Source organism: Diceros bicornis, chromosome 35 (assembly GCF_020826845.1).
Source record: "Diceros bicornis minor isolate mBicDic1 chromosome 35, mDicBic1.mat.cur, whole genome shotgun sequence".
NCBI classification, from domain to species: domain Eukaryota; kingdom Metazoa; phylum Chordata; class Mammalia; order Perissodactyla; family Rhinocerotidae; genus Diceros; species Diceros bicornis.
The window spans coordinates 19,743,567-19,755,536 of NC_080774.1; the positions used below are offsets into that span (position 1 = coordinate 19,743,567).

General features: G+C 52.4%; 1 protein-coding gene across 1 annotated transcript; it reads left to right on the forward strand.

Moving 5' to 3' along the window:
- The first annotated feature begins 1,305 nt into the window (after positions 1-1,305).
- CRYBB2 (crystallin beta B2) lies at positions 1,306-10,133 on the forward strand. The gene is made up of 5 exons (XM_058532288.1): positions 1,306-1,359; positions 4,289-4,407; positions 6,901-7,033; positions 8,195-8,337; positions 9,965-10,133. The coding sequence occupies exons 1-5, from the start codon at positions 1,306-1,308 to the stop codon at positions 10,131-10,133; spliced, it is 618 nt and encodes a 205-aa protein (XP_058388271.1).
- The last annotated feature ends 1,837 nt before the right edge of the window (positions 10,134-11,970 follow it).

Sequence of the window (11,970 nt, forward strand, 5' to 3'; positions counted from 1 at the left end):
GGGAGCGCTGGTGGGTGAGGAGGTGGTCGCCGTAATCTGGGATCTCCCAGCAACAGGTTGTTTCAAAGCCACTAAAGCCCGGTGGAAATGACCCTAATAACGCCATAATTGCTGCTGTTTGCTGAGCTCTGAATGTGGCCCAGGACCGCTGCCAAGTGCTCGCAGGTCTCTGCGTTATGTGATTGGCTGGTCACAGCCTGTTCACAGACGTCACTAGGTGCCATTACTGTCCCCGTTTTGCAGAGCAGAGAGGGGATGACCCGCCCAGGGTCTCAGTGCTGGTAAGCGGCAGAGCCGGCACCTGAGTTGAAGCAATTCACCTTCATCGTCTTTAGTCTGAGAGCGCAGATGCCCAGGGACTGTACCAGCGGGGCCTCCGGCACGGTGACAGGCCCACCAGGCTGGTTTCTCAGGGGACAAGAGCGGGTTTGGCTCCCAAGATGCTTGACTGAATTTCTTCTTTCCGGGGGACGTCCTGGCCTGGCCTCTAGCATAGAAGGGGCTTCTGGAAACCGGACGTTATCTCTGGAGAAGGAAGTCAGGTTTCCCCTCTTCGCTGGGAAAATGCAGCCTGGGTTCACCGCCCTGCCCTCGGGAAAGACGTCAGGCTGATGATTTTCTAGACTTTTCCGATATTCTCACCAGCTAAGACATTCTCCCCACTGCTGTCCATCACAGCACCTGAACTTCCGCCATCACACTCGTGTCTTTGCTTTCTTGTCGCGTGAGTCCATGGCAGATGCACGCACTCGTGGTGGCAGGTGCGGGGATAAGACCAATGGCGGGGAGGAGCATTCTGGGTACTGGGGTGGGGAGTCTGCAGGAGGACGTTGGGGGTGAGGGCAGGGGGTCCAGGGGGCCTTGTGGGATTGCGAACTGGGAACCACAACACGGCCGAGCACGGGCAGTGCGTGGATTTTGTTTGCCCACGCTGTTCTCTTTTAATCCCCAAATTTCTGCCTTTTATCAATGAGTCCGCATTCCGTGGAGCATCCTGTCTGGAACTGAGTGATGGGGACCCCCCGACACCCCACTCACACTCTAGTTGGTCACCTTATTTTTCAGCAGCTCTCATTCCCGCTCTCGGAGCTGGCCTGGCCGCAGAGAAGGGCAGCTAAGGATGGAAGTTCAGCTGCTTGCCGACCCCACCACGCTAGGACAACCGGAGTCAGGGAGACCAAACACAGGGTTTGGGGCTGGAGAGGGTGGCCCCGAGCCCGCGGGTGAGAAAGCTGAGGGCCCAGACAGGCCCTCACAGCTGCTTCCCCGTGTCTTCCAGGTCATTCCTGCATCGGACAGCCCACCATGGCCTCAGACCACCAGACCCAAGCGGGCAAGCCACAGCCCCTGAACCCCAAGGTGGGTACCACGCGAGGGGGGGGGCAGGCAGAGCTCCTCTCCTGACTCGGTTTCCCTTCTACAAAGTGGGGTTGGCATCTTCCTCCCAGGGGCCCCCCTCTCTGCCCCTCTCTGGGCCTGAGTCTCCAGAACTTGCACACTGGGGGCTGACTCGGAGGGCCCCTCCCCAGCTGGCATGCCAGGATGCCCAGCACCAGCTGCCAGCTGTGGAGACTTATGTTCCTCTGCCTTACCCTGCACCCCATTTCCCATGGGGGTCCCCAAAGCTGGGGTAGACCCTCAGTGCAGTCTGACAGGGGGCTTGTGAACGGGAGGTGGGATGGGATTCCAGACTCCACACTTGCTGTGTGACCCGGGCCGGCCACTCGACTTCTCTGAGCCTCAGTTCCCCGCTTCGTAAAATGGGGAGACAGATTAGCGGCATTGGATGGTTGTGAAGAGGCAAAGGACACAGGCTCAGCCTCACGCCCAGTCTGCGGCGTGTCCACCGATGGCCAGCTAACGTGCTGCTCTGCTTTCTCATCCTCCCTCCCCAAAGGGCGGTGGGATCTCAGGCCAGTGCCAGGAGCTTGTCACATTCAACCTGTCCCCAAACCTCTACCAGCACCCCTGCACCTGGCTGCCCTCCTGTGCCCTCTGCTTCAGACTCCAGGCATGGATTCCATCCTGGGACTGCCCTGTGGTCAGACTCAGAGCCTCTCCAGCCGCGGAGCAGCCTCTCACCTGCTCACCTCATTCTGTCCCTTAAGGGGCTTACTTTCTGGAGGAAAGATAGACAATAAACAAACAAATAAGTGACTTTAAGGAGTGAGAAGTGTTGGGAAGAAACACAAAGTGGGGCCAGGGGTTACCGAGAGAGAGCCGGGGTGGGAGAGGCGTGGTTGTGTTAGCTAAAGTGGTCACGGAGGGCCTCCCTGAGGAGGTGACATTGGAGCACAGACCCAGGCCAAGTGAGGGAGCAGCCATGGGAATGTTGGGGAGTCAGGAAAGGGAAGAGCATTTCAGGCAGAGAGCACAGTGAGTGCAAAGGCCCAGGGGTCGGCACGTGCTGGGTGAGTTTGAGGAATAGCAAGAAGGCCAGCACAACATGCTTTAGAGCAGGCTGTCCAATAGACACAGCACGTGAACCACATGTGTAATTTAACATTTCCTAGTAGCCACACTAAAAAAGTAAAGAGAAACAGGGCAAATTAATTTTCATGTGATATTTTATTAAACCTAATATATTCTAATGTATAGTCCATAGAAAAATTATTAGGTGGCTATTTTACATTCTTTTTTTCATACTAAATCTTCATAATCTGATGTGTATTTTATATTTCAGCACATCTCAATTTGGACTAGTCATGCAAACCATTTGTAACCGAGAGCTGCCATATTGGACGGGGCAGGTTTAAAGGGCTGGATAACATGAAAAATTTTAGCATCCATTTGTTCATAAATAACAACAACAACAACAATAATAATACTGAGCTTCTGGACTCTCTGAGGCTTTTCAAATGCATGGAGAGGCTGACCTTCCTCACCCTCCTCACCCAGGGAAGCCATTGTCTCCCAGGCCAGGGTAGTAATAAACCAGCCCCTAACTTCCATATTCTCGATTCTTCTCAGGAACCCTGCAAAGTGGACATGACTTCCCAGTTTACAAATGGGGGAGCTGAGGCTCAGAGCAATGAAGTTGCTTCCTAGGGTTGCACAGCTGGATGCAACAGAGGCGACATCGGAGCCATCTCCTGTCGCATCTGTGGTCGAGTCAGTGACCATAAAGGCTGAATTGAGCCCATGGAATCTGACTCTGAGCCCTGCGGGGCCTCCCTCCCTCCCCTGGCTTTGTCTGGCTAATCCCCGGCCTGGGAGAGGCGGGCGTGTTTACCCAGCCAGTGCTGACCATGTGGATTGCAGCTGCCCCTCCTGGGAGCCTGCTGCCTGGAGCCCCCCTCTTCATCCAGAGGGCAGCTCCCGGGGGCAGTGCGGCTGGAAAACCTCTGTCCTCAAATGCTTTCTGGAATCACAAAAAGTGGCTGCTGGCCTCCCACTGGGCACTTGGCTGTGAGGCCTCAGGCGGCCCCCTCACTTAGCAGAGCTTCAGTTTCCCTGAGGGGCATCCTGATGGCCCCCTTCCCTGGGCTGATGAGAGGACCAGGTGAGGCAAAGGGAGTCAAGTCCCCTTGAGAAGTGTCCCAAGGGGGAGGGCAGAGGGAGACCTGCAAAGCCTGTGGGGGCTTAAGGAAGAGGCCCAGGTATGTGCGGTTTTATGGGTGAAATCGAGGTGGGGACTGTAGATGGCGGGACTGGGCCAGTTCTAACAGGAGCAGGAGAGGATCAAGCAGCGTGGTCTAGCATCTTGCAACTCACACTGTGGTCCACGGACCAGTGGTGCCAGCCTTACCTGGGAGCTTGTTAGAAATGCAGAATCTGGGGCTGCATCCCGGACCTGCTGCCTTGGAAGTCACATTTTATCAAGATCCCAGTGCTTTATGTGCATGTTAGAGTTTGCAAAGTACTGCTCTGGTGGAAACAGCATCAGACAAACTTGGGCTCCAACTTCAGCCCTGCCACTTACCCACTTGGGGTCTGTGCCACATCCCTTAATGGATATAATTGTGCCTCCTACACAGAGAGCAAATACTCTTTGCAAACCGTTATGCGTCTCTGAATCCTTCCTACAACCCCAAGAGGTAGGTTCTGTCATTATTTCCCATTTGACAGATGGGGAAACTGAGGCTCAGTGAGGTGAAATCCTGGCTCAAGGTTTCAGAGCAGGTAACCAGCGGAGCCAGGACTGTCTGACGTTATGTTTCACTTGTGGCTCCCAAGGATGGAGCCCTTCGGCATCCTTCCAGGCTCTGCGAGTCCCCTCTCCACCTTGCCTGCCCTGGTCTCCCTCCTCCCCATCATGCCGGGGCTCGACTCTCTCCTCCTGTTACAGATCATCATCTTTGAGCAGGAGAACTTCCAGGGCCACTCGCATGAGCTCAGTGGGCCCTGCCCCAACCTGAAGGAGACCGGCGTGGAGAAGGCAGGCTCCATCCTGGTGCAGTCTGGACCGTACGTACCTGGGTGGCCTCCCCTGGTCAGGGGCTTCAGAGTGGGGCAATCGGGCTGTGCAGCCGGAGGGATCTGTCCTCATTGTGCTCCTAGATTGTGTGATCAGGAGACCAGGATTTGGAGTCTGGCAGCCAAAGGAGAGAATTGGTAATTTGGATTCAGATAGAACTGAGTTCAAATCCCGCCTCCACCACTTCAGGGCCGTGTGATGTTGGACCAGCAACTTCCCTCAGAGAAGGGAAGAGCCTCGATTTCCTCCTCTGTAGGAGGAGGACAACCACGTCCTCCTGAGGATGAAGGGAGAGAGCTCATGTGAAAAGCCTGACCCTGAGGTCAGCCACTTCCTCGAGGCAGGGAGATGGACGCGGGGACTCTCATGGACCCTTTCGGAGCTGTCAATCTCTGGCTCCGGGAGTGTCCTCACCCTCCTGGGAGGTTTAAAGCTGGACGTCCCAGCTCTGCATCTACCCTCCCTCCCCAAATCCTGACTATACTGGGTCTTAGCAGATTCACTGGTGCATTCAGGGGCCGGCAGGCCTGGAGGCCCTGACCCGAGAGAGAAGGAGAGGTGGTTGGTAGGGTCTGACTCTGCCCTGCTCATGTCACGTAGCTGAGCACAGCCCGCAGGGCCTCTCCTTGTGGTTCCCCACCACTCCTTCTCTGCAGGAGCCTCAGGAATCAGGGGTGGCTGCCAGCGACCCCACCCAACGGCTCAGGGATTTGGGTATGGCTGGGGGTCCTGGGTGACGGGCAGAGGATTTTGCAGCATGCAATGACTATCGAGTCAGAGTCTGCTGATGTGGAGAACAGCCAAGGAGTGGCCCTGCCGAGCACCGCAGGTCTGACATCTCAGAGCATCTGGAGTGCCTGAACTTGTGCCTTCCTGGACCACTGAGGTTCTGACCATTGAAGTACGACGTCTGATTTTCAGTTGTCTTTTTTTTAGAATTTGGATGGCATGGATTTTACACTCCTCTGCTTTCTTTTAAAAAATATAACTTTGGATATTTTTTATTATAATTTATTGTTTAAAAGTAAGAAGAAATTGTTTAAGGCAAAGAAAATATGACTCTACTCTTACCACTCAGAAGTAACCATTGTTAAGATTTTGGTATAAATCTATATTTTTCTCTGTATATGTATGTATAGCATCATCCGATTTAAATCAAAATCGGATGATGTCATACATACTGTTTTATAATTCATTTTGAAAACTTTATAAGATATCATGAATTCTCTCCATGTCATTAAATAGCATTTTATTTTGGCATTTTTCAGAGTTTTTTTAAGATAAGTCTGCATCAGAATCACAGAAAGGGGATGCTCTGAAAAGCAGATTCCTGGGCCCCCTCCCAGTCCCATTCAATCAAACTCTTGGGTCTGGAGCCCAGGAATCTGCATTTCACAAACACCTGGTGATGTTTCTGCCTAGTTCTTTGAGAACCCGTGTCCTCCCTCCTTATTTTTCACAGCCTTGTAACCTTCCATTACGGGATAGGCCATAATTTACTTCACCAGGCCCTGACTATTAGATGTTGAAGTTGTTTCAGTCATTTGATATCATAAACAACACCGTGATGAACATCCTTACTCACGTATTGGTGAGCTCTTGACAACTGGTTTCTAAGGACACGTTGCCTAAAGCAGAATTGCTGGCTCAAGGATGCATCCCCTTCTAAAAGTGTCAAGAAACACGATCTCCATTAAGGACTTAGAGTCCATTAAGGACTTAGATTACTGTTCTGAACAGCCGTTATTGCACAAGGCGGTGATGTGTGCCCCTACAATGAACATCCCAAGAGTGCTGGGCATTTGAAATTCGTACCGTCTTTTTCCTATTTTCCCCTATTAGCCAAGCCCCACTGCAAGGTAACCATTCCCTTTAAAGTACTATTTCTCTTCTACTGTGGATCTAAGAGGCTGGGAGAGTTCTGTGCAGAGTATGAGTCAGGAGAGTTCCTTCAAGAACAAAGGAGGAAACAGGTCCAAAGAGAAGGGCTGGTATGAACAGGGCACAGGAGCTGTAGAGGCGCTGGTGTTCTGGAGCCTGTTCTCGGTGGTAACGCTGATTGGGGACGTCTTTTCCCAAGTCCACAGTCACTGATGTCCCACTGACAGCTTGAAACCAGCCACGGTGGGAGTATTTACACCAGGGAAATTGGCAAACGCTACAATCTGGGTTTCTTTTTTTTTTTTTCCTAAGAGCTGACTGTCAATTTACCAGCATACCACTGGCCCCAGTTCACGGGCTCTGTATTTGTTGCTGGGCCGTCTTTTGGGTTTCCCGGTTATTTCTGGATTGTGTTCCAGATGGTTGAAGGCAGCATGGTGCTGGGTTCTGGATAACTGATGTGATTCTGCTGTGCGTGGATTTATTTGGGGCTACTGCTCCTTGATGAGCTGGGTGAGTGAGGCCCGAGCCAGTAGCCGGGGTCCGGCTGGGGGAAGCTTGGAGTAGGCCTGACCCACCCTCTCTCTCTGTCTCCACTGCAGCTGGGTGGGCTATGAACAAGCCAACTGCAAGGGTGAGCAGTTTGTGTTTGAGAAGGGGGAGTACCCCCGCTGGGACTCGTGGACCAGCAGCCGGAGGACCGACTCCCTCAGCTCCCTGAGGCCCATCAAAGTGGTGAGCCCCCTGCCCCTCGCCCTTCTCCCTCTCTTCGCCACCTCGGAGCCAGAGGTCTAGGGACCAGGAGGAAGCCTTCTCCTCCAGCATTGTGCCCCTTCTGACTGATGGGGGACTTTCTGGCTGTGTAACCTGGCATAAGTCTCTTCGCCTCCCTGAGCCTCAGTTTTCTCATCTGTAAAATGGGAATATTAGTATCTACCGTCCTGAGATTCCAACACGCTTAGCCTGAGTGTTGCCACATCGCACAGGGGGGGATCCATTCACAAGATTTTGAAATGCTCCAGGGACACCGTTCACGTTCTATTCTGTGTGGACGGTGTTTTCCAGGGTTGTGCAACTCCCGACACAGAGCAATTGCTCCATAAATGATAGCCTTGTCAATATTAAAGGAAATTCCGAGTTTGGGGGTGGAGGAGAAGGTGGCTTAGCTCTTGTTCGTAACTTGTTCGACCTTTCAGTGCTTCTCTGATCCTAATTCTTACTAGTGTGTGAACTTTCAAGGAGGGCAAAGAGCCCAACAATGCTCGGTTACACTCCCACACCTCCCCAGCCCAGTCTAGTTCCCCCCAGAGCTTGATGGAAGACTGGAGAACGTTGCACTCAGCATTCTGCAGACCTGGGTTCCTATGTTGGCTTTGGCGCTACCAGCTGTGTGACCTTGGGCAAGTTGCTTTACCTCTCCGAGCGTCACCTTTCTCATCTGCCGAATGGCAGAAGAGGAGTTTAAAGGATTAAGAGATAACTAACAAAAATGTCACAGGAATAGGAGGCTGGGAAGAGAAGTGGAGGTGAAGGAAAGTCAAAATATCTCAAGCGCCTACTAGAGACACAGTAAGCCTGTGTGTGTGTAGATCACAGCTGCTGTTTATTAAAAAAAGGGAGTTGAAGCTGTAGGAGGGAAAATGACATTTCAGAATTGAATATTCCCCCAAGTGTAGCATCTAGGGCATCTGCTACATGAAAATAGCCCCGGAGGAGCTCAGCAAATATGGCCTGTTCAAAACTGTTCAATGGTGTTGTCATAGACATTCACGCGGGGGGTATCGCGCAGGGGCTGCGGGTGGAGCGCGCAGGGCAACTCCGGGGCATGAGGATGGGTGGGAAGGGCCCCCTGGGCCCCCTCGCCCACACTCGCTTTCCCTCACTCCCTGTCAACAGGACAGCCAAGAGCACAAGATCATCCTCTACGAAAACCCCAACTTCACGGGGAAGAAGATGGAGATCATAGATGACGACGTACCTAGCTTCCACGCCCACGGCTACCAGGAGAAGGTGTCATCCGTGCGGGTGCAGAGCGGCACGTGAGTGTGGACCCGGCCCTGGCTCGTCCTGCCCCAGGAGCCCCGACTCTGGGGTCCCAAGTCCTGCTTTGCCGTGAACTCCGGTGATCTCGTACTCTCCTGACCGGTCTTCATTGGAAAATGGGCGTGGGGGCCATCAGCCTACATGTGGCTTTCAATTCCTGAAGTTCCATCTAAACCTGCCTTTGGGCAATCCCCTACCGTGGAGGAGAGAAACCTGGGCCTTGACCTCAGCCCCTAAGATCGGGACAGTAGATGTTGGTGGGGGGAGGTTGAGGCAGAGGTGGGGTAGCAGAAGGGTGGGAAGGGGTTGAGTGGTCCTAACAAAGCTGTGAGCGGCAGCCTCTTCCTGCACGAGTTCCTGAGTCTGGAATCAAGTGGTGTCGTTTCCACCAAACGAAACTTCTTAGGCACATAAACCTTGGCCAGCAGCACTGGGGAATTTCTTATTGTGAAAAATGTGGATTCCGTGGGGTCCACGGATGCGCTTCAGGCAGTGACGTGCTGGAGCTGACTCTTAAATTTTCAGGAATTTTGTGAGCTGGTTGTTGAACCCTTGGTGGCGTGAAATCAGCCATCGTGGGAGTGTTTATAGCCCAGAAAGTGGAAAATGCTACAAATCAAGACTTATTTCCCCAAGGGAGCTAGTTTACCAACACATAGTGGCTTTCTGGGTTTGTCAAACTCCTAAAATATTGTGCAAAGTTCTGTGTTCATATTCTCCTTCATTCACTCATTCATTCATTCATTGATTCAATTAGTCAAGTGCTGCAAGGTGCCAGGTACCATGTCAGGTGCTCAGTATGTCAAGGTAGATTAAAGAGACCTGGCTTCTGCCTTGTGTAGTTGGGGTCAAAGGTAAGAATCCACACAAATCTAGACTCCTTCCCTGAGGAAAGGACTCTTGAGCTGAGATCTCAAGAAAGAATCAGAATTGCGGGGTTAAAAAGGGAAAGGAAGGGCGTTTCAGCCAGAGAGCAGCACGTGCAAAGGCCCTGTGGTGGGAGGAACCTGCTGAGTCTGAGACCCTCTACAAAGCCCAGAGTGGCTAGAGAGCAGATATGTAGGGGCATGCATGAGGCTGAGAAGCAGAGCTGGAGGTCCTTGTAGGTCCACAGTGGCTGGCCAGGCAGGTCCTTGTAGCTCAGGGCTGTGTCATGTTTTCTGGGGAAAAGACTGTGGCTTTCATCAGGTGCCCAAAAGAGTGAGTGACCCCCTAAATGGTGACAGCCTCAAATGGGGAAGGGATTACAGAGGGCTCCTGGGGCCTCACCCACTCTCCTTTGGCCTCGCAGCTGGGCTTGGGGTTGGGATGGGAGTGGACAGAGACGGAGAAGAGGCCTGTCTTATTCTAAGCAGAAGTGAGCTTAAGATCATCCCTTCCTCTGATCCCAGTATCAGGCCTTCAGCCAAAAGTTGCTTCAGAAGGTAGTGAGCTCCCCGTCAAGAGAAGGAAGAAAGCAGAGGCTGGATGCTGGGAGGGGGGTGCTCCTGCCAACACTCAGGACGTGTGACTGATGGGGAGGCTCCACCTTCCTAATGGCTGAAGGATGCTCTCTCTCTGTCTCTCTTTTCCTTGGTTTCTCCTCTGTCTCCCCTGTCCCCGCCTCCCACCCCTGGCCCACAGGTGGGTCGGCTACCAGTACCCCGGCTACCGCGGGCTGCAGTACCTGCTGGAGAAGGGCGACTACAAGGACAGCGGGGACTTCGGGGCCCCCCACCCCCAGGTGCAGTCTGTGCGCCGCATCCGCGACATGCAGTGGCACCAGCGGGGCGCCTTCCATCCCTCCAACTAGTGCCCAGTTTCCTCCTTCCCAGGGGCCTAGAGTGCTGCCCAGGATCCCCCCACACCCCCTGGCGAGTGAATAAAGTGTGACTTGCAACTTGGCTGCTGCAGAATCTTTTATCCCCAGTGGGTGCTGCGTGTGTGTGTGCACGTGTGTGCATAAGTGTGTGTGTGCACGCACGTGTGTGTGTGAGAGAGACAGAGAGAAAGATGAGAGAACCAGACAGTGTCTGGGCGAGGGGTAGGGCAGCAGGGCCCTCACTGAGTCTGACAGGTCTGCAGCCTCTTAGCTGTGTGATCTCGGGCGCACCGTCTAACCTCTCTGAGCCTCCGTTTCTTCGCCTGACTTACAACCCTCTTTGCCCCATGAGTGGCTGGCTTGGCTGACCTCCCGGGCTCCCTCTTGTGTGGTTGCTGGGCACAGTCACTCTCAGGAGCATGTGATGGGAGCTCCAGCCCTTACACACATACCCACTGCCTGCCATGCCCGCACTATTGTATCCAGCCTGGGAGTTCTTCTAGATCTGCCAGAGGAGCCAATAACCCCGCAGTCCCCACCCCGTCTCTGAGAGAAGTCACAATCCCGTTTGTGTTGGTTTGATCACTTAGCGTAACAGCCGAGGGTTGGGTCCCTGAGTCAACAAGCCTGATTCAAATGGCTGTTTTGGCGCCCTGGCCAGTGATGGGGACTCAGGCGGGTCATTTCACTTCTCAGAGCCTCCACGTTTCCACTTGGAAAAATGGAGACAAATAATGCCTCCCTACCAGGGTTGCGGTGAGGAGCTGAGGTAGCCCAGGCGTTCCCCATATAAATGTTCATCGATTGTTGGTTGTGTGTCGGGCAAGTTCCCGCTCCCGGAGCGCAGCTTCCTTTCCCTTTGTTCTTGGCATCTTTGATGTCATAGTTTTAATTTTTGGTGTGGTCTAACATCAGTCTGTTCCTTTATGGTTGGTATCTTCCACGTCTTTAAGAAAGTTTTTCTTAATGCCAGGTCACAAATATATTCTCCAATATATTTTTTTTCCTAAAAGTTTTCAAGTTTCGCTCTTCACATTTGAGTTCTCAATCCTTCTGATTTTTGTGTATAGTGTGTGGCAGGGACCTAGTTTCTTTTTGGATTTCTTTTGTTCCCCTTGGGGCCACCATTGTCCTGGAATGATTTATTGAGAAGTCGATTTCCCCCACTGTGGAGCTGTGTCACCTCTGTCACATATAGATCGACCCAGACGCATGGGGTCTATTTATGGGCTATCTTTCCTCTTCCTTTTGTCTATTTGTGTATCTCTGTACTCTCATCACATTGTGTCAATAAACATTACTTCATAATAAATCTTGAAGTGCCCTAAATCATATTCTTCAGAAATATTTTAGATATTCTTGCCCGTTTATTCCTCTGTATAAAATCATCCTCTCAAATTTGGCAAAATGCAAAATGCTGTTGAATGAGCTAGAGTGGTTAAAAAGATGACCACGGAGGTGGGAACAAGTCAGCGCTCAGTACACGTTACCAGCCTCCATCTGTTCATTCATTCTTCAGCCAGCACTTACCGAGAGCCTGTTTTGTTCCTGGATCTGGGCAGAGCGGGGAATACAAAGCAAGTGAGACAGATCCCCTGCCCCCAGGAAGTGTCCACTCTGGGGAGGTTGTAATAGGGTCGTTGCTGATACAGTTAGTTAAATTTAAATGAGGTTATACTGGAGTAGAGTGGGCCCCTAATCCAATATGGCTAGTGTCCTGATGAAAAGGGGAAATTTGGAGACAGACATGCACACAGGGAGAACATCACGTGAAGGTGCAGGCGGAGATCGGGGTGATGCAGCAGAAGGCAAGAAACACCAAAGATTG

Excerpts from the sequence above, each read along its gene's own strand:
- CRYBB2 (XM_058532288.1), top strand. The coding sequence starts at position 1,306 with ATGGCCTCAGACCACCAGACCCAAGCGGGCAAGCCACAGCCCCTGAAC. Across the intron at positions 7,034-8,194 it reads CCCTGAGGCCCATCAAAGTG|GACAGCCAAGAGCACAAGAT; the intron begins GTGAGCCCCCTG and ends CCCTGTCAACAG. Across the intron at positions 8,338-9,964 it reads GTGCGGGTGCAGAGCGGCAC|GTGGGTCGGCTACCAGTACC; the intron begins GTGAGTGTGGAC and ends CCTGGCCCACAG.